The sequence below is a fragment of the Dermacentor variabilis genome, chromosome 1 (assembly GCF_050947875.1).
Source record: "Dermacentor variabilis isolate Ectoservices chromosome 1, ASM5094787v1, whole genome shotgun sequence".
Classification (NCBI taxonomy): Eukaryota; Metazoa; Arthropoda; class Arachnida; order Ixodida; family Ixodidae; genus Dermacentor; species Dermacentor variabilis.
The window spans coordinates 181,625,762-181,648,651 of NC_134568.1; the positions used below are offsets into that span (position 1 = coordinate 181,625,762).

The window sequence follows — 22,890 nt, forward strand, 5'->3', positions numbered from 1 at the left end:
ACGGCGTGGCTCATAATCCGATTGCGGTTTTGGCACACACAACCCCATAATCGAATTCAAGTTTAATACTTCTGCCACGACACAATGTGCCATGTGAGTTAATGACAATGCTCAACCCTCTCAGAGGTACTGAAATATGGCGCACAACAACGCCTCAAGCAAACACCTTTCCCAGTGTGTTCTGTGTACTACGCAGACAAACAGCAGTGGTGCACGCAAGGTAGCCTTTAAGATCAACTCCCCACTGTCGTGTTAGACTAAATGTTGAAGAAATTAAGCTTTCGTGGTCAACATCACCGCTAATTATCGTCAATCACAGCAACCAGCACAGAAAGCTTCGCTTACATCGATTCCCACAGTGCGCGGGATGTGCATAATTTTCTTTCTTTCATATTTAGCGGGCTTTCTATAGGGCAGAAAAAAATATTAGGTAACAAGTAGGAAAAAACTGCTCGATTATGTGTTGTTTAGAATGCTCTACAGATTTCTCATTGGATATTTTGTCCTCAAGTTCATACATGCAAATTTGGTTAACTAATGTTTCCTAAGTATAAAATAAAGCAGAATACAGAAAATAGTGTGACTTGCTCCATACAACAGCCAACAACATCGTGGCGCTTTCTTAGTGCTTCTGCATACTTTGAAACCTTGGCTGATGTTAGCTGCAGCACCGTGTTTAGAATCCATGTGTCCGGTGACAATTGAAGAGAGTAGCATTCTCTTCAGGTTGCACGCATTAGAGGTCAATATTTCGGCAAATGATAGTAATGCAGCAGTCTGCTGCATAGATGAAAAAAAGTGTTGCAGCAACTACTGGAGTAGTCGAAATGTCCGGCAACGTCACTGAGAGTTTTGTAAACTGGTCAAAGTGCCGGGTGTACTGGTACGGAGAGCACTCATTAACCTAGGACACTTTCGATAACGTTAAATGGGTGACGACCCCCGTTAAATAACTGTGATGCGCTCAGTGATTTTGCTAAAATAACGATGAGTATTGGAAAGATTAACCAAGAGAATCAACAGAGAAAGCCAAGAAGTGGAAAGTTGGCCATCTCTTGTGTATCAGTCATGTGCCAGAGGTACGATCGGCAATTTACTTTTTTCTATCGGAACTCTGGTATGTTATCCAAGTCTTACATAATTCGAGGTTAAATGAGCAGAAGCTGCACCGTGTCTTCGCTTTTTCTGGGCGTCGAAATGGGAATCATCGGGTCGCATGAATCTCTACAGGCGAGTCAAGGACGGAGATTTGGAAATGGCGCGTTCTTTTGTATGACAAGTCATAAGCAGCTGTTCTTTTTCAACAAAGTAGGTGATCTTTTTTTTCGCAAGGTGTGAAGAATGAGGCTGCGTTACTTGACTATGTTGTTAGCACTGATAGCATGCCCGAATCTAATTGCAGTTTTCTTAAGCAGGTCACTTGAGGTGTTTGGTTCTGTTATCCAATAAATACCTTTCTTTTTCAATAAAGCTAAAAAAAACAGAAAGCTGTATGCAATATACTGATATGTATGGTTATTATACAGTGCAGGCCACAGCTAACAGGCGCCTAAAGCTAGATTCACGCGACAGAGAGAAATGCAGGGACGAGCATGACGTAGCTTGGAGCCGCTGAATCACAACGGAATCGCACACAAACTGTTAGTCGCGTGAATCGTTTCAACTCAAGCATGTTGCAGCTCAGGCCCGGCTCGTCTGCACACTGAATCAGCGATACGTCTCGTCGTGGGAATCAAGCTTAAAAGGGAGATCATAATGCAGGCAACACCGAGCACCAGGTCCTTGAAACTTTACGTTGATACATTGGCTGTTGGAACCTGAGGGGCTAACATTGTTTTATCGGTAGCAAAGCAGAAATAATAGATCGTGTGTTTCTAGATCTCCTTGAAAAAGACAAGTCCACTTGCCGAAATGTTGGCTCCCTCTTTTACCTTGTTCTCGTTTTGCTCATCTTCTTGAATTTCAAACTCCCGCCTTCCCCGTGTTTTCCCTAGATTGTTGGGAGGAAATTATACCAAGAATGAGCTTCAAAGGAGCATCGAGAAAGATATTCCGTTAGATCTACATGATTCTAGATTATCGGCCTGAGACAACGAAGACGTACTGACTTTCGACGTTACTCGCCTCCACTGTTCATGGCGCTCCTCGTATGGCCAGTAGCGTACAAACTGTTCTTCGAGTGCCGAGGTGTTCTAAACCTCAATATGAAAATTAATGCAATTGCTTTCTGTAAATTAATTTACTGCTACACTTGCAAATGTCCAAAAATCTAATGCATGTAGTGATAATGCGAAACCCTAAGTGTTTGTGCCCACTCAAATTGATTTTGTAAAGAATAAAAAAGAGATATCAATTTTGAAGGAAAATGTCATCACATCTGTGCTGTGAAGCACAATCATGGTGTGAAAACTATACCAATGTGAAGATAACCTCTGCTTCGTCATGGTCACGGAGCCTAGTCTTGTACAGCGAGCTTCGAGCGCTTATAATAATAATAATAATAATAATAATAATAATAATAATAATAATAATAATAATAATAATAATAATAATAATAATAATAATAATGATGATGATGATGATGATGATGATGATGATGATGATGATGATGATGATGATGATGAACTGCTTTCCCAGCTTTCCCAGCTTTGAAGTAGCTAAAATGTCGATAATCACTCCTTCACGTCGGTAAAAAAATGTCGCCGCTCAATAAATAGAATGCTTCACTAAACAGACAAAAAAAGTAGCCAGATATCGGGGGCGAGCTCCACCACTGGAAAAGCTGGCCCCACCGTTGGCGTGACGTGACATGAGGGATCACGTGGACACTGCGGCCGCGTCGGCTGCTATGGAAGCGCCGAAGCGAGCTGAAAACGAAAGCTTAAAGTCCCACCTGCGCGGCGGTTTTGATTAAGTGGTGAAGCTTCACCGTCTTTGGTGTCTGCTTGACAACATCTGAAACTACTATAATAGGTAGTGGCTGCCTTTGGAGGAGTGCAGCATGGTAGGCTATTGCTCGGTGCCGCAGTGCCGGACGTACGCAACGAAGCCCGGTGTCAGCCTTATTCACACGTAGCCGCAGCACAAGAAGCTGCGTGAAGCTTGGCATGCGAAACTTAGAACCGGCAGATAGCCATCGTCTACAACTCGGGTATGCAGCAAGCACAGACGCGAGGAAAATTTCTGTTACGGCGCCGGGACTGCGCGATGTTCGGTGAGTAGCAGAAAACGCGCACTGAGACGCTCTCCCGCGCCCGCTGCCCGGCTAATGTCATGACGGTTTGGTCTATGAACTTGTTGATGCTAGATACTGGCAAGTTCACTGGACTGGAAAGGGAGCGGTAAGACGCACATTAAAAAAAGACATGGCATATGGTCATGTTTGTGTTATGAATTAATGCACTGAATTACGAAAAGGAAGCAGAGGGAAATCGCACTGTGAGAAGACCGATAAACATACAGTGCGACACAACTTGAAAAATAATATTGAAATGTTCAAGAATTTAGAAGACAAAAAAAGATTGAATCGTCGCCACAGCACATCACAGTCGCCGTATACGCGTCGATGTCTCTATAACGACATTATTTTTGAACAGTTCTGATAGCGTCCACGCAACAATAGTTGCTAGTGTGCTGCCAAATGCTCATATGCTGCGGCCTAAAGCTCACGGTGCGGTGCGAAAACGCGCTCATAGCTAAAGCAAAACATTGTGCGTGGAAATGCATGCAGACGCGCAGTTCGTCGCTGCGAAGCCTTTGCGATCGCTGCATTGAGGCTTCATTCTGTTATGCCCCATTTGATTATACAGACGGCCACTATAAGAACAGATTTCGCATAGTTTACTCTCAGCGTTTGGCTACCTGTCACGCAAGAAGCCGGTACGGGAGACTCTATCGCGGCGGCCGCGCGTAGTGGCGTTCACTGTACGTATTCGGTAAAGAGATAGCGTCTGTAAACGATTCTGTGCTTTCGGTTTGCCCAAGATTATTATATGACAGTCAAAAACTTCCCTCGTTTTGAGAGTACCTACACAAATGTCCAGGAGAGCTGCCACGTGGTGTTCTTATTGAGCGCCGTGAGCGAAACCTATGAGGAGCGCGCCGCGTGATCCCTCATATACGCAAGGGAGGCGCTTCCGACAGATGGTGACTCCGTAAGTCCTCGCCCCCAATAGAGACAAAATAGCTAAGATGGTAACACTAATCAAACACAGGCAAAATACAAAATTAAACCTGATCTCGTGTTTTCATGGATGGTTAGGTTAGACGGCCCCAACGAACGCGCAATGATGCAACTGGCGGAAGATGAAACTTGTTTTAGACTGCCCGTTGACAGCCTTCTCTGCAATACAGGCGTGCAAGGCGCGTGCCTCAGGTGGCTCGGACCGCGAAGATCCGTAGCACTGCTTATTGCGGGCGGACGAGTAACATCTGCTCGTGGTAACGAGGCCCGAAAAACAATCCCACCTACGCAGGGTACATGTAATAAGATGTAGTAAACCGATTCAACCTCCAGATGAAGTCGATGAAACACAGTCTTCCTGAGCGAGTAGGAGGTGAGATATATGGGGGGAGGCACTGGGTACCGCACTTCATCGCGTCATTCCTCGCTTGAGGGGAGTAGGAGGAGTTTTAGGCTCAAATGTTTCCATTTTACTATCCTTATGATCGGCTCAGATTTTGACGTACGATGACGCGTTAAATAATTCTAAATAATTTTCGGGATTTGACGTCTCAAAACTACCATCCTGTTATGAAGCATGCCGTTATGGGGGGAAAGAGTCCGTGGCGTAATGGATGCAGTATCAGGGTTCTGTGCTGGAGGTTCTCAATTCGAATGCGGTAGTTGGACTATTTTACCTTTTTGTTTATTTAGAAAGCTACAATTTCGCCATAAGGGCGAAACAATGAATGTCAGAGCTACATTTTAGAATATTGCATGGAGTATATAGTGCTTGTAGCCTTAGTGGCAGTAGGAATTGCAGTAAACATAAGCTAAGTAAACACGTGTGGCGTGAGGTGCGCAGACAAAGATGAACAGTAAGAACTTGATGACCGCGAGCGGCATCGGGTGGAACTACGGGTCTCGTCGCCATTTTCGCCTTGCGTCGGCCTTGCGTTCCTGTACTGTGGTATGCTCACGGCGGGCACGGCATGCTCGCGGCCTACTCTCTACTCTGCCCCGTCAGTCCAGCTACGCTGATAGATTTTTTTTGTCAACCTTCCGGTTTGTCTTCTCTCATGCATTTCTACTTGCCCGCCGTGGTGGCATAGTGGTTATAACGTTGCGCTATCAATCAATCAATCAATAAAAGTTTATTTCACCAGAAAATTCTGGATGGTCTTCAGGGCTAAAAGCTGCTCTAGGCAGCTTGACTGAGTCCCTGAAGACCCTTACATCGGCAGCATGTGACGTTCACAGCACAGATATGCATATTTGATCATAATTATAACATGTGAGTAACACTGTAACAAGTTTACGTAAAGATTACTTGAAGTTAACATGCAGTGTTACAGCAGGATTCACATCAATTTTTTATACAGCGTAATCATCATCGTATAAAGACTGTTGACTGCACAAAATAAAATAAAAGTAAATAAAGATAAAATTTTGGTAATTCAACAGGTTTCACAAACAATAAAGAGTAAAAATAGCACTGATAACAGACATCGCGCAACGATAACAATACCACAATAGAATACAATAAGTACAGGATAGGCAAAAGCCACGTAAACAAGACACATACACGCCATTCCAAAGATAACTATGCGACCTCTATTTACAACATTGATGTGAAGAACTGACATAGCTGCTTTTGTGTAGCCTGAGGGTGCGGGATCGAATCGGGGCCGTGGCGACCGCATTTCGATGGGGGCGAAATGCAAGAACGTCCATGTGTCGTGCAGTGGGTAGACGTTAAAGAACCCCAGAAGGTCAAAACTAACCTTGACTCTCTCACTAGGGTGTGCTTCATAATCAACTTTATCTGTATTTGGTCTTCACTATAATAGGTGGAAGAATGGCCGCATGTAACGATAATTGCATTGCGCATTGCGAATGGCAAGCAATTTTCTCACTTGACGTATTCTGCTTCAGCGCCCGGCTGCACACAGCGTTGCTCGAGGCACCGTGCCTGCGATTACAGTTTCCTAAAATATTACTACAGGGAAATGTGGCGCTGCGATTGTCCAGCTACCACAGCAATAGCGGGGAGCGCATGGATTTGTCTGGTCTTCGTCATGTGGCTTGAGACGTTCTTGTGGAGTTATTTATTACGCTTTCTCTTTATAAACGTCCAAGCAGCGATGTATTTTTCTAAACGCATGAGGATAAGAAGTTTCTGCGTCGTACATTTATCATAATTGCGGATGGTTGTATTTAAGTCGTAAAATGCTTTTCCAAGTTACCAACTGGCATAGTCGCAAAGCCGCTTGAAGACAGAAGGGTGAGGCTAAAGCAGATCTATATACTACCCGTCACTTCCATGCTGGCGGAACCGCCATGCTTGCCCCTCTCGCAGACGCTAGAGCCAGGGAAGTTTCTTTAATTCTTTTTTTTCATGACGCTCTATTTCTTATACGCTCAATTCCTTTGCGCCTCCGTGGTTCGCATTACCGCTGCAGCTTTTCTAAATAGCTCGCGAAATACGAAAAAGAATACGAAAACAACAACAAAAACAAAACTCTCGAGTACGCGCACACGCGTCGCGATTTCAGTGCTTTCACACGTGCCGCGCATGAACAAACAGCGAGTGCGCTGCTGCTGAGGAAGTGACCGTGCAGCGACGCAGACGTCGGACGCGAAATGCACACCAGCGATCGATACAACTTGCGCTGCTGCAGGCAACAGGCGCGCCAGTTCGTGATTGCGATAAGCAGACTGAAGAACCCGGAATCATCGCTGTCCTCTGACTTGCTCAACGGCTGCGCGCTATTATGCAGGCGGCGTTGTCCATACGAGGCACGTTTGAGGGCACTGGTGACTGGGGCGTGTAAGCGCATAGTTAAGCAGTTGAACGCCTGTCTTTTATAACATGGAGCAGCCATTCTTTATGACGTGTAATAATTAGTGTAGGAAGGTAGGAAGTTAGACAGCGGAATTGGTTGCTGAAGGCAACGCCAGCAGTCAGATGCCTTGAAGCTAGAGCTCCCACAAATGGCGGTAATGTTGAGAAAAAATCTTGATTCTGGTTCAGCGTACATATCGCAAAGAATATTTTTTTCTGTATCGCTCAACCATTTTATCTAAAATACTGTGGTTTTGAAAAACGTTTATTCAACATGTGTCTTATGTCGCATGAACAAATAGCATTTGCCTGGGCTGTGGGCCGAGTTCTTCTATTTAACCTGCCTGATTATTCCTAAGAAAAACAGCGTGGCCGGCCAGCCACTCCAGTAAAATGATGATGATGATGATGGTGATGGTGTTAACGATTACTATTTATTATTATTATTATTATTATTATTATTATTATTATTATTATTATTATTATTATTATTATTATTATCATTATTATTATTATTATTATTATTATTATTATTATTATTATTATTATTATTATTATTATTATTATTATTATTATTATTATTATTATTATTATTATTATTATGACATCCCATTGTATACGGGGTGATGACAAAAGTTACCTATCCTGCATAAGTCAGTCAGATTTTACAACGTCTATTGAAGCTTAGAATTTTGCCTGACTAACTTGTTATTAACCTATTAGCGACCACGGCTTCATCTTTTCCCTGATTTGTTTTTTTCCACCGCTAGCCTAAATGTCTCTTGCTTATCTGGACTGCTGACCCGTTACTGTTGCCACAAGCTTTGAATCCCAGCGCTTTTGGAAGGTGGACGTTCCGTGTGGCTGGGTGAATATCTTACCATGTAATTACGATGTGCGTAGTCACTTCCGCATTTTTTTCCTGCCACAGACGCGTGCAACAACCCGAACATTTGCTCTTGTATAATTGCGTCCTCAGGCAGCCAGCTCGGCTTTCGAAAAACAAAAAGCACTGTCGTTGTGCTCTCCTACAAGTTTGGTTTCCTGATTACTTGCTTGTTGCCTTTCTAAAACTCCGTGGATTTTTCTTGTTACATTCTATCAATCAAATTGAACGTCTCTGCTTCTGTCCCTTTCTTTTCATTGGCTCCGGGTAGACTACGTGTACTTCCAATTACCTTGCATTGAGTTCTCGAATAATCGCCACGTGTACGAGGTACTGTGCAGCAATTATATTTAGTAACTGAAGCAATAATTCCTCTGTGTGGCTTTCTAACCGGGTTTCCGAACAGTATATCCAGCGCTGAATGAATCAGATAGCAAGCTACATAGCTTGCAGGCACTTCGCTTCCGGCATTGAACTCATTTTCTATGATGTACCTCTGTAGGTTATCTCAAGCGGGAAAGGCTGAATAATCTGCCCAGAGGTAACTGATTTAACAGGCAAACTTTATTGTTCCTCCATGAGATCCATAAATTGCGAAAAGGAAGCGGTGTGCTCTACAAAATTAGTTTGTTTAGTGTGAGAGAGCTTTAATATACTGATACTTTACATGGGGTTGAACTTCGTAAACGTTTTGTTTTGTTTTTAAACTCACTAAATGTTGAGTCACCGTCCTCCATTACTTTTACGTTTCTTGTTATTTATTATCGTACTCTTCAATGAATAGGCGTATACTTTCACTTTACCAATTTGTAACGTGCGTTACATTCTATTAGCCATTAGTTTTTCGCGTCTATATATTACTCCACTTGATTTGCGAGAGCAAGCAAGCGTTTCAAATGTTCGCACAATCTCACAGTTAACCTCGGCAATAGTTTTGCAACACTGTTAATTACCTAAATGAATTGATAACCTTTTTGCGCAGTGGATGTAAGTTCCTTCAAGCAATCCACATGAAGAGGCGGAATCAGGCTATAACAAACCGGCGATCTTTTCTTCACGAAAATCTCCCGAATAAAAAAATATAATATTAGGCCAAAATATTTTTCTGAAACACATTAGGTGTGGCGTTTTGGCAGGCAATGCGCCTGGTATTGACGCGCCATTTCTACCTGTGATTTGCTTTCTTGCACGCTGAATACCGTATTCTATGCCAGAATGCGAAACCGAAAGCGCACGCATAGTATTCGTTTGTCAGCAGTGAAAATGTCTGCATAAGTCGACAAATGCCTATGTCTAGGTCGGTAAGTCTCCTAGATCAGCAAATATCTGCATTTGCTGAGGTCAGCAGATACATATAATTATTTTAGACTCACAGAATTAATTTTCGCTTAGGATCTCATACAGACTTACTAAAATCATTCTCAGCTGAGCTCACTCGGTCCAAGACTCACCAAGACCAAGCCTAGCCAAGCTCTCTCGGACTCACTCAACAAAATCAGATTCAGGTAACCTCAGTCAGGCTCGCAGGCTCACGAACTCCGCACTCCCCCGTACTAACTCAGATTCACGGAATCACCGACTGACCGAGTCTCAGATTTATGTACAAAGAATAAATGCGAATCCCAATATCGTACACTCATACGTCCACGTTATTGAGGGCTCTTTTACTGATACTCACTTGTGTCAGATTTTCAGGCTAATAATAACTCACCGGGACGCATAATTAGCAGGTAACAAAAACGCTATTGAACTAACTCGATTAAGAGCCAGGTATATCTCTAACGGTATCAAAATCGCAACATTATGTTGGTCAACTTCAGGTGAAGCAGATTCGTGTCTGTGCCTGTGAGGGTGCGTGGCACGGGCACGCGCGAAGTTACATCCACTGGCACACGCGGGATCCAGGACCGAATGTTTCTGTGCCAGCATATCAGTGTGAACGTTTCATTTCATCCAAGGCGCACGTTTCCTTCCGTTCAAAGGCTAACTGCATTCCTGCAATAGTTTGAGTTAGAAATACAAGTGAATTAGTCGCAAATATCTCACCAGAAAAGACGTTTTTCTATACTGAAATTGAAAAAAAAAGGTTCCATCATGGCCTGCTGGAAATGACACAGAACCCAGTACGTTGAAAGCGTGCGCGCCGCCGGCGCATGACGTTCGAGACGAGGCAGCGACCGCAGCATCTGACAGCTGAACATCTTGGAGGGCACGGTCCGGGATACGCGTCATATGCGCTATACACCAGGTGCCCGCGTCGTATACGTAGGTGCTATTTAAAGGCTCTTACTAACAAAATTAGGCTATATTCTTGCACCTTGGGGAAGCGGCTTTGCAAAGTTAGTTTTACCAGTATGCTATATACACACTAAGGAAAAATGCACCCGTGTTTTCAGCTATCTGTAAGTCGCTCCCTTAGGCCCATAAAAGAGGGTGTTTTAGCAAACTAATACATCCATTTATAAGGGATATTTTTTTTTCATTTACACCCTTGTCCCCAACGTCTCTTTAGCAGAAATTCTTTATCTGTACTTTGTTGTTACTTTAGCTGCCCCTCCCCTCTTTCCCCAGCGTAGGGTAGCAAACCGGATCTTCCGCTCTGGTTAACCTCCCTGCCTTTCCCCTTTCCTCTGTCTCTCTATCTAGCAGAAATTCGAACCACGTTTTACTTTTATAGCGATATCATTTATTCTAACACTACTCTAGTATTTCGGATGTCCTCCGAAGTAAACCCGAAGTGTTTCCGAGATTGTCAAAAATTCGGAAAATCAACTTAATTAACCTGAATTCGAACTTACGCATTTCCCCTCAGAAGTGTAACCACTCGATCACTCTGACGACGTAATAATGGGGGAATCATTGCACCGCGTACCTTAAGAGTGCAGTAGCGCCTCTAGCTGCTCTTATAAGCTGACCCCACGCTTTTCAGCGCTTCAGTTTATATGTAAATCAGCACCGAGATGAAACTATTTAAGTGAAGCTAGCAGTAACATGTGAAAGGCAGAAAGCAGAGAGGACAAACTGCTTGTGTCTTTCAAGTTTATGACCGGGGAGTGCCACTTCCACAATGAATGCATTGTTTTTATCGGTAGTACATTGTTCCACATGCATCTGCGAATCTTTGCTCCAACGCTGCATGAAACAGTGCGACAATTACTGTGCCAGCCCGATGTGCCTGCCCCAATGCTATGCCAGAAAGAACATACCTGAAGAACTATGATTGGCTGACGCACTATGATTCGCTGACGATTGGCAGCTGGTCTATTGCACAAGAGCTGAAACAACTTAAACGAAGCCAGTAGTAAAAAGCGAAAGGCAGTGTAGGAAATGAGAAAAATTAGTTTTACCATTTAACCACTGGAGGCGCCATGTACATGAATAGCAGGTTGACATATAAGCAGTATGGAATTGTCTACCGAATAATTGGGAAAACGAGCTCTATAGCTAGAATATATATGGGTGTGCCAGCTAACAGCCAAGCTGCTCAACGAAAAAAAAAGATTCAAAAAGCACGGCGCAAAACACAATGTTAAGACCTATTGTGTTCGCTCGTCAGACCTCTGACGACCGAACACCATAAGTCTTAAAGAAAGCTCATACCTCTTGAGGCCACAGGGCCTCAAGAGCTATGAAGTCTTCAGAAAAACATCAATTTCACCGGCCTCCCAACAAAACGTTAATATAAGTGAAGTAAATGCTATATAATATTATCCACACAGTCGTACCCGTCGTGAAACTGTACTGCCCACTGTGATGTCACCGATGTTGGTTCAGCCGCCAGATTTTCTGAATTCACTGTTCATCTATACTGCATCAATCACGCACTCGTTTTGGAAAACAAATCTCAGAAGTACATATTCGGAATATGATGACAATGCATGAGATATACTGAGCTACAGGATATCGGCAAAACGCCTCTGATGTGTAGGTGACACCAACGCTGCCTGAGTAGTGCAGATGAACCAAATACACAAAAAAACCACACGGCTGAATGCGACAACGAAAACGTTTGCTTTTTTGTTGTTATTGTTGTTTTGTATTGACGGCACCCCTTAGAGAAAACCAACGCACAGAGTACAAGAGCACAACGTCTGCAGATTTGTAGAACGCAACCCATTTATTACTTAGCCGTGCTACACGTCACTCGCATTTGAAGAAAAAAAAAAAGAAAGCAGAGGGTAGTTTTGGCGCAAGTGAGTGAGAAGTACGCACATCAACAGTCAAGCTTTCTTTATGTTTTACTACAGCCTCGTTTACGCACCTGGAGGTCGCAGGAGATGAAAGATGCACGGCCGTACTGCAGATCCGACGCTGTTCCGGGCTGTGCACTCGAGGGTGCCGTAGTCCACTTCAGACTTGGGTCGAAACCTGCGGAAGACGTGTTCGAAAGAACAAAAAGATCAAGAAAAAAATGGGGAAGAGTGTGTAAGCGAGCTTGGATTGGGAGTTGATGCCTTTGCTCAAGCTCTTGAACGAAGAAAAAATGCAATCAAAACATTCAACTGCGCGAGAGTGCTGCACCAGATGCGACCGTAAGTCTCTAAGGGCAGACGTGCGATGATGAATGGGAGCGCTGAGCGCGGATCTCGTGAAACGGAAAGCCCAAAGATCGTCGTCAAGTGCTTTGAGCTGTGTGACAGTCGTAGACGCTGCTGCTATCGCCAGCACTCGCCGCGGAGCTTGCATCGTGGCCAACACTACTCTTTTTCTGTATTCCTATTTCAAGGTCTTCTTACCTTCGAAATGGTTTTAAGCGCAAATAAGACACGGACAAAGAATAAACACTCACAAGCGCACTTGCTAGTTACCCGCTTATCGTAACTTTAGATATAAAACTTTAGATATGAAAACTTTGGAAACTTTAGATATGAGAATACCTTAAGGTGTCTCAAATGTAAAGGCGTTAAAATGCATTCTTGTAGAGCCATTCAGACGTCAAAACAAAAAGTCTACACAGGGTGCTTCAATATTTGTCTCCTGACCACGAAACTCCCGCGTAACGCTATGGAAGTGCTTCATACAACTGGACGCATCGCGGTGCTAGCGCAGATATAAAGGCATCGGAGCGAACACCGGATGGATGTTATATGCTTTCTGCGCGCACAGCCACTATACTGTGCAAGGGTCGACTACCATTAGTGGCGTACGAACGTCGCTATGCCGCTTACGGCTACGACTTTCTTTTATGAACTCCTACTCATTTCATATTGTAATGACCGACAGCACCAATTTCAACACACGTGGCCGTAGAAGAAACCATAAAACACCTCCTGTGTCACTGCCCAGGTGTGTCACTGAAGGTGTGTCCTTCAAACAGCTTTAGGGCAGTTATATGACAGGCATTTCACAGATGATAAGATGTTGGAACAGTGGCCTCCTGCGTCAGCAACGTGCAAAGCCAGAAAAGCACTGCTGTGATTCTTGAGATGCACCGGCCCGTATGATCGCTTTTGATGAACTGAGCGATGAGTGCTTCATTACAGGTGTGTAATGAACTGTGAACTTCTCTCCTGCTTCTCAACTTTCAGTCCCCTTTCGCACTTCCCCAGTGCAGGGTAGCCAACCAGTCTCAGCCTGGCTAACTTCCCTTCCTTTCTCATATTACTTATGCTTCTACTTCTGTCTCGTCGGCAATACATGCAATTTGCCGCAACGTTTTTATAAATCTCTCCAAATGTGGCGATAGTGATGCTTCGTGACAGTGACAATGGCTAATATTTGTTGCGTTCCCGCGTGTCAGTCCGGTCGCAAGGGCACCGCCGAAAAGTATTCTTTCTTTGTGTCCCTAACTACGCGGACCTGCGAGACAAGTGGAAGCGGCAGACTTCGCGGCGAAAGGCTCGTGCCTCCGCATTTAACACGAAGCACGTTCGCATGTGTGGGAAACATTTTGATGCCGAATACGTTATTCGAGCAGACGTGGGCACAGTGGACGGAAATGTTTTGTTACTACAGCGTGATTGATCTAAGCTCAAACCAGACACGATTCCGAGAGGAGTCGCGTCACTAACGCACCGGTACGTTTTCGTGTCTCTGTCCCACCATGTCAATGACGTACGCGTACTTTCAGCGCTCTGTATAGTGAGGGCTACTAAGAGTGCATATGTCATTTTCCGTGGCATTTTTGCCTTCTGAATATCCGAAAATAGATCATTGAATTTGTTTTATAACATCTGAGAGAAAGCCCCGACGTTGTCGGTGTGTCCCGTTCGAAAAAAAACCAGACACTGAAAGGATCAAAGGCCTGCCAGAGAGAGAGATAGAGAAACGGATGCATAGAAAGGCAGGGAGGCTAACCAGAGGCAGTTCTGGTTGGCTACCCTGCGCAGGGAGAAGGATTAAGGTGGATAAAAATAGAGAAAGAGAGTGGAAGGGGGAGAAAGTTTGACGAGCACATACAAACCGCGTACACTACAGAGCGGCAGGGAGTGGCCTAAGCCTAAGCCGGAAGAACAGCGTAAGCAGTGTCATGGTGTGAACCATTGACACGGTAGCTTTGGCAGTTACCATCTGATAAGTGCTTTTTGATGTCAGCCATTTTGCCCGTTCCGCATAAACAAACAGACTGTCCTGTAAGCGGACGCTTAGCTAGTATATATCAGAATTCCTACCCAAAGCTTTGAAAATACATGCATTTTATTTACCGCCTTTGAGCTGTTAGCTAAATAGAATAAGTCAGCTAAGTTTATTTATTTCTTCTGCCCATCACCATTATCTGGTTTACTATTACAAAGTTCTTTTTGTCCGTCGTGGTGGCTCAGCGGCTACGCTGTTCTCCTGATAAGCGCGATGATACGAGTTCCGGAGCCCATCGCTAAGGTGATTTCTGATAGCCCTGTTTGAAGACATTAAACATCATAAATTAATGCATGTACAAAATGAAATCTTATGAATGAAACCAAGAATTTCTCTACCTAAGCCATGCATACAGCTTAGAACGAGCGCGTGCACTTTACGTGCCGCTCGTGCAAAGGTAGCTCTAAGTGCCCCCCCCCCTCCCTTGACACGCTAATCTAAACTGACAGTCCTGTGGAAGGGCACGGCAAACCGCTGTCGGCTGTCGCGTGGCGGGGCTGACCGTAGCCTTTTGCGCAAGCAATTCGACTTGACGGGCCAGATCGATCGCATAACGCTGTGTTGTACAGTTTGGCCACTAATGTATCGCACGTTAAATTATTTTACATAATCTAACCGTTGCAAGCTCAATCTGCAAATATGCTGAAATAAAGGTAAAACATTTTTGGCGAAAAATACCCATAATCGCGCGGGCAGCGTGGCAGTATGGCAGATTGATGCCCTTCTAAATACGCCAGTGCCTCTGGCGGCACTTTCTTACCTTTCACAAAACTTGAAAGCAACTTTCCTCACGAGAAGAAAAGTGCTGAAGTAACCCTGGTGTAAGCAAACGAAATGTAAATTCAGTGCTTGCGAGGCCCGACATCTATTGTTAAAGCTTTGGAAATCAGCAGGAAGACCACTTTTCGAAAACAGTACCGAGTTGGGATTACTTTGTTGTGGAAGCATTGTTGCACGGATCCAGTGCAAATGCTTGGATTAGCTGCGGATGAAGCAACCCAGCAATGCAGGAACAATTATTTCAGTGGTCTGAAGTGAGCGGCTGTCGCTTCGAATGGCGCCACCCTGTTCTTGTACGCAAGGCTGCTATGGTGTGCGTCGGCGTTGGACGAGAGAGCCACGAAATAGCTTAGGCACGTCATGACGCCAGTGGAATTTTCGGGAGGCACATGTTGAGGGCACAACACGCGACGCTAATGCTAATAGTGAATTCCAATGGAAAATTCGGAGCACTTCTGGAGCAAAGTTTCCTACTCCTTTTGGAGTAAGACTGATCAAATGGCACATCGGGAGTACCTAATGGGTGTTCCAATGGCAGATTGAGAGCGCTCGCGCAGGCGTAATCCCTCCGCGGAGCAAGCAAAACTTCTCTGCCAAAATCGGTGGAGTGGATCGAACTCTTGGTCAAAGTATTTCCCTTGGTATTTTGTGTTTCTTTCCAGCATGCCTCTAGACCTCTGTTTACGGCAATATAGATGGATGTAATGGGCGCTGCTATATTGCGCCGTGCTCTTTTGCTCGCGCTGCTTGAGAGCGAGAGCTCTCAATGTGAAAGTTCAAATTCGAACAGTGTAAGAATGGTTCTGACCGCGACGCTGAAGCCACCGCTAACGAAAAAGCTTCGAAGTCACGTTTTCCCTTCCTGCCAGGAGATCAAAAGTAGTCGGCTACGCCGAAGACGTCGTTCGCTGCTACTCACCGAGCAGCTGCGTGCGATTTGTACGGATATGGTAGTTTGAGGAGAGTGGGCTCCTATAGGAGCATCCTAGGAGGTTATGATACAAGTTACTCGCCATTATGTCGGGATAGTACTACACGCGAGAACGAAACATTACTCACCACGATTGGCCTTACTGACCCCGCTAACCATTGTTATCAGAAGGTTAACTGCTGGTGTCGGTTGTGTTATATCCATCTCCAGGAGGGTCGCGGAAACGAAAACTGTTGCGATGCAGACTACTAGGTTATGTCCATGGCGTAGCCGGGGTGGGGGCTTTACAGTTGCTAGTAAGTACAGCGGGGCGTGGCGTTTCTCACGGCACTCGACGTTTCTGCGCAGGCGCGAGTAAGAGCGGGTGTGAGAGAGAAAATCTGGGGGCCTTTTCTCCTTGAATATGCGGGTCTGTAGGCACTACGGAGGAGGTTTCTTAAGGCGTGTTTATACGTTTGTCCGCTAGGCGTGCCGGCATTGCCGAGTGCAGTTCAGTTTGTTTACGCTCTGCCGCTGGCTGCCCGTGTGGTGAGGAAGTGGGCACGGACGCCCCGCCCCATTTGGTGATCGCTGCATCTGGAGGGGCAAGGTTCTGACTGGTGCTACATAAGTCGCGGGTCGCTTTTTTAGTCGCGACGATAGATTGCATCTTTACAAGCACTGCTCCAGGAGGGTGCATGTACCCGCAAACGGAGGCCTTAGGAGAGCACCTAAGGTTATATTAAAGCAGGCGGCGCAGGATCTCAAGGGCACCCAAGCGGTGACGGGGGCATCAAAGCTGGAATATCGCGAACCGCCAATTTTTATGCGAACACCCCCTGGCACGTTTCGGCCTCCGCGGCCCCAACCACGGGCCACCCTACTTCCAGCTTTGATGTCCCTGTTGCCGCTTTGGTGTCCTGGAGGCGCCGCCAATAATGCGAAATAATGACGCGTTGTTTCAAAAAGCAGAAAACACGACGGAATAAATATAATTACGTCCAGCTGCCAACTTGTGACGCTAAACCGCGCCCCGCGACTTCTGCCGGCACGCCTAGGGACAAACGCATACAACACGCGCTAAGAAAATCCTCCGTAGTGCCTAGTCAGAGTCGTATATTCTAGGAACAAAAGTCCCCACATTTCTCTCTCGCACCAGCTCTTACTCACCCATGCGCGCAAACGTCCGTCGTCTCCGCAAGTGCCACGCCCCGCTGTACCTACTAGCCATTGTAAATACGCCGCCGGGGGGTTGACCTGGCTTGAGCCCCTCCCCTCCACCGAAATCTTTCCGGACGGCGCCCTGTTCCCTTTTATGCCTGGCACGTCGCCTATGAACAAAGGCGCATATCCTTCGAACGCCCGCCTCAGAGAAGTACAGGAAGGTAGACGCCTTCAGGCTAACCAAGGACCTGCTCAAGGTAATAGTATTATTATGCACCAAGCATGGGAAACTTACCAGGGAATAATGGAACATTAGTCCCCCCAGAATAAAAATTCTGGCTGCTCGCCTGTAGGCTACAACTACTGCTACCATAGCGTAACTGATGTGGCTGCAGCGTAGCCGTGGAGCCAAGCAACCGGGAAGGATAACTCCGGCTACGGAGTCTGCCGTCTTTCTTCGAGCGCCTCTACTGCAAAGCCGTGTCTGCACCGTGTCACTTAGACAAAGGGTGGTTTGGCTTCGTACTGATGTTCGAGTTCGACAGTGCCCTGTCGCCTTCTGTAATCCCGGCCCTCGATCCTGTGCATAACGGGGCCCTCATCGTATGTGTTCCATTAGCTTGGTCTCGGTATATCCGCTTGCTCCGTCCCCTTATGCCTTTCATTAGGCTTCTCGTACTTCGTAGTTTCAGTTGTCCCTCTACATGTTATCTTCGGGAGTGTCTCTTTTTCTTCGCAGACGCCGACAGTCATATGCGCCAAGTGGCAACACGGAAGTGTGCAAATTGTGTGAAAAAATTTAAAACGCAGCTCTTAATAGCCTGTTACTACGGTGAGCGTCAGCGGCGTCGGCGTAAACGAGCGAACGAGCGCCGCGAACACTGAAAGCAAACGCCGAGCGCAGCGCTATAGATGAAAGCAAGGCCATAGCGAAGAGAGGAGGAGGAAAGCGCAGGAGGAGGGTGCATCGGAACCATGAGGTGGAAAACGGAGGAGGAGCGGAGGGGAGACGGCCTGCACATGCGTTGTCGGCGGCCACGGCATCTACATTGCACTACTTTGTCAGTGGAACTTTAGCAAAACCCCTGTAAACATTTTAAGAAGTTCACGTAAGCTACAAAAACATACGTTAAAGTTGTCTACTGTACGTAGTGTTTCGCAAACTTTTCCAGTGCGTGACCACTTTTGGCGGTACGTAACCTGCCATGAGAGACCCCACCCCCAACTTTTATCAGTCCTCTGAAAATTTCCTTTCTTCAATGATGAAGATGCATTAAAATTTTTTATATATACATTAACCATAGCAGAGAGAGCTACCAAAAACGTTTGTTAATGTTTTTTTCATAAGGATTGATTTAAACATGCATTTTATTGAGAAGGATGTATTTCCTTTTTTAATTGAAGCAAACAATTCGTTTCAAAGGGATCGATTTGCCGCTATAGCCAGCATTTCGCTAGCTGACAATGAAGGTAGAAATATTGCGGTTGAAGATGAAGTCCATGCAGCCGAGGCATCATTCATTCCCAAGCATATATCTGCTGAACCCCAATTGAAACAGTTTCAGTGTCACCAAGTTGGCGGCGGCTGGGAAGCCGTTTTCTTTAGGTGACCGAAGGGTTAGGTCGCTGTTTGTCATGCCGTTTTGCCGTGTATCTTGCGGCCCATACTAATATTCCATTCAGCATATTAAACCTCATTTCAGTGGCGATATTTGCTGATGTTACTCTTAAAGGAAACGGCGTTGAAGAGTATGGCCATCAAGACGGAAAATTTATCACTGTTCCGGCAAGCTAAAGTGTATAGTTAAAACTCCAATGCAACCCCAAGAAAATGGCTCATGACTCATTTGGGTGTCGTGACTCACATTATCGAATGCAGTTCTAACGAATGCAGTTTACGTGGCTTGGATATCTGTTTTTGATGCAGAGTTACAAATTTGTAAACTTCGTGATTCTTTTTTTTTATCTTACCAGCTTTTGGCAATATTTCCGGAAAATTGCATCTATTTCAATAGGCGGTATCGGAGCTGGCCTCGAGCTGAAGCTTCCTTTCAAGGAGTCCAGTGATGCTGAACCGGTTGCCACGTGGGGTCAGGACCTTCCAGAGGTAACACCTGAGGAGGTCGCGTAGGAAAAGTACTATGGAGTCCACTTAAGCTATAGCGTGGGAATTCAGCATTTGAAGACTACCGCACATAGTACCTGTGCTACTCACTCTAATTATCTGTTTAATTTTATCGCCCCGCATTATGTTTCTCCCCATTCCTAGCTTCCGGTAATGTCTACGGGTCTGGGAAGTATCTGCAATTAATTAATTAATCAATTTATTTATTTACAATATCTAGACTATAATTAACCTAATTAGTTGCTTAATAATTAACTTAACTAACAATGGTAGTTACTTCCGAATGGCGAGACACTGACAACGATAACAAGGCTTAGCGTAGCGCTTGGCCGCAAGGATGCTTGCTCCGCAATCGGGGAATTTCGTATGAAGTTCAACGGAATCCACTGGTAAATTTCTAGCTCTTTCTTTCTTTGTGTTTTTCAATATCTGATTATTAATTCTTGCTACTTTTATTGCTTGCATTTTGACACGTAATTTGGCGCTTCAAGAGCACTTAAGCTACAGCGGTTCTGAAAGTTTGTTTGGCGTTATAACTTGGAATAACCCACCCATTTCTTGGCCAAATAGGATGGTGGGTATGACTGAGGAGTTGAATGGGTCACTACAACGACAACTCCTCTAACGGTGTTAAGCTGTTCCCGGGAGCGAATATAATGGCGAGACGGACAAGGCTACTCCTGCTGGGCAGAAGGAACAGCGCGTCCCAGCAGCTATACGAAACGTCGCTTGCAAGTGGCAATTTCTTGCGTGCGTTCTATTCCACCTGCTACGGCAAGATGAAGAAAAATAAAGCATCCGCGGCCTAATATTTTGAGTATCGGACTCCTGTGCTGCAGGTTGTTTGCTCTAATTCAGCGATTGAACAAATTATTTATGTTGATTTATTTAAACGTATATAATTATATTTGTTTAGAACATCATGGTGAAGACGAAGTACGCCTGGTGGGTCCATATAATTATTACTGCAACAATAAATTAATATTCCATAGTTACATTGCTCGAGCAGCGGAGTCCAGCAAACTTCTCAACTACCATAAGCACGCCTTCAACCTTTTGTTGTGCCTTCGACTATACTGTGGCGTATCTCTTTGCAAGGAAAGCTTGCTTTGTCGCTTGCGATTGGACGTCGCGTTTACAAACGCCTATTGTTATCGCACTGGCATGGTGGACAGTGTTTCATGAAACGCTTGCACCAGCGGCAGGGCTATCGAAAATATCTAATACTGCTCCCCTCCTCTGCTTGCCAAAAAAAAAGATCCCTTCATGCTATTTGAAGCCACTTGGGCGACGGACAGCTCACAGAACATATTGGATCCAGCGTGATCCTCACAGAATAGTACATCTGCTGGGGGTGCGATCTTGTACGCGTTCCAAAATAGAACGGAGGCGATCCGTTCCACCTAGCCGCACACGATTGGTCAATTTGAACCGTCACGAACGCCATGACGTCAATTGTGACGTATATCTTCTGTCAATCATTCCGTGCCGTCTGCTATCGTACGAATGCAACGGAACGGACCACCTCCGTTCGATTTTGGAACGCGTGCAAGATCGCACCCCACTGCTCAGCTTCTTCAACGGACACGAAAGTACAACCTTTAATCAGTTCAGAGTCCTATTGTTTCACAGCCGTATCTTTGTTCATCTTGTGGGAAAATATTGAATTTTATTCGATAAAATGAAGGCTAAGTATCCATATCCAAGTTTCGTGCCGAAACGTCAGCGATGCATGGTTGTATGACATCATATATTTCAAAGTACTTTGTCGAATTTCGCTCATTGCGGTGCCGCAAAAGTTCTCTAAGCTTATTAACTTGAATCTTTAGCACCTGGAAAAGGCACTGCAGTGAATTAAGTAGGCTGGAGTAGACGTTCCGAAAATCCCTGATATCTACCGCGAGTTGGTGCGGGGACTTTCTGCGTGGCGTCACCAACTTCACCCAGTTTGCTGTCTGCCGGTCTGTATGTCTGCGTTTTACCTCTTCAACGCTATCTTGGCTCACTGGGTGTGCCACAGGGTATACTTGCCACTCTTCACTAAATCTATTTGACGCCAAGTTGGGTCACTGGGTGTGTATCACTGGTTATGGGCCACTTTTCATAGTAATCATCACATATAAAACCTGCTTTTACCAATTACACACCCATCATAAGATGGATGCGCGTCCATATTTTTCGCTTTCTGGTGTTTTCTGCATTACCAAGCCTGCGCTCACATTAATAGTGGCGATGGTGATGGTAAAAATTTAATAAATACTTGAGTTTTATATACAACGAACGAATGGGTCGACTCTAGATCTCATAGTGTGGCCGTGAGCTTGTGACCCTCGACGACTTGTGACCCTCGAAGCCCAGCCCACCAGCTGATTCTGCGCAGCCATGTCAGAGCTGGACACCGCGATCTCCCATCTCTCTAGGTCTGGTAATTGCCTATCGGATGGTGGTTGGAGCTCAGAACAAATGTAGAAAACATGATGGAAGTCTGAGGAAGACGACGAAGTGTCTTCTTGGCAGAACACTTGTTTCTGTGCTCTATGAATTTTTGGTAATATCTTCTCCTTTCGAGGTGCCTCGCCTCCCCGTCTTGCGGCCATAGACGCGGAGCATGCCAGAGGCCCGCCTGGCTAGAAGTCATCACGGCCGTCAACCGCAAGGATGCGAGTTGGCTCCCCCAGTGACACCGAAGACACCGAGCTGTACTCTATGTCGGAAGACGACTCATCCGACTACGGCTTCATACTCGTCCGGAGTAAGAGGGTGAGGAGAAAAATCGTCAACACAGCGCCGTCAACTCCTGCGAGCACAACGACTATGAAGTCAAGGCCTGCGCGCTGGCCACACGTCATCATCTTTATGCCGGAAGAACCGTCAAGCAACCTACGATTGCTGAACAGGCAAGCCCTATCCATTTTTCTGGAAGGTGCGGTGCCGGATCAAATTAAAGACATAAGAATAAATCCACGCAAGAATATACTCGCCATAGACGTGTACAACGCGAGTGCGCTTGGAAAACTTCAAGAAATCGCGGCGCTCGGCGGGATGACAATGCGCCCCTTTATCGCTATCGACGACACATCCATAGTCGGTGTGATTTACGACATTGGCATTGCTATTCCCAATGATGACTTACCTAGCCTCGTCAAGCCGGTATACGAAGGAACGATCATTACGCAAGTGCGCCGCCTTGGGAATACGCGCTGCGTAAAGTAATATTCAAGGGGGATTGTGTCCCATCCCAGGTTAAAGTCGGACATTTCCCACATCCGCTCCGACGTTTCATCCAGAAGCCGCTTCAATGCCATCAGTGTTTCAGTCTTGGACACGTCAAGGGCGTGTGTCCCAACTCGCTACTGTGTCCCCGTTGCGCTGAACCTCATGCAGAACAGGCCTGCGGTGCAACGGTCCTGAAGTGCGCCAACTGTAGCGGCCCTCACGCGGC

At 45.6% G+C, this 22,890-nt stretch overlaps 1 protein-coding gene across 1 annotated transcript in view; it reads right to left on the reverse strand.

Moving 5' to 3' along the window:
• The window catches only part of LOC142590426 (hemicentin-1-like), a 158,799-nt gene that overhangs the window by 114,037 nt on the left and 21,872 nt on the right, over nt 1–22,890 (reverse strand). The window contains exon 3 of the mRNA XM_075702554.1: nt 12,155–12,261. Coding sequence (XP_075558669.1) covers nt 12,155–12,261 — 107 coding nt within the window. The remainder of the gene's footprint in view (nt 1–12,154; nt 12,262–22,890) is intronic.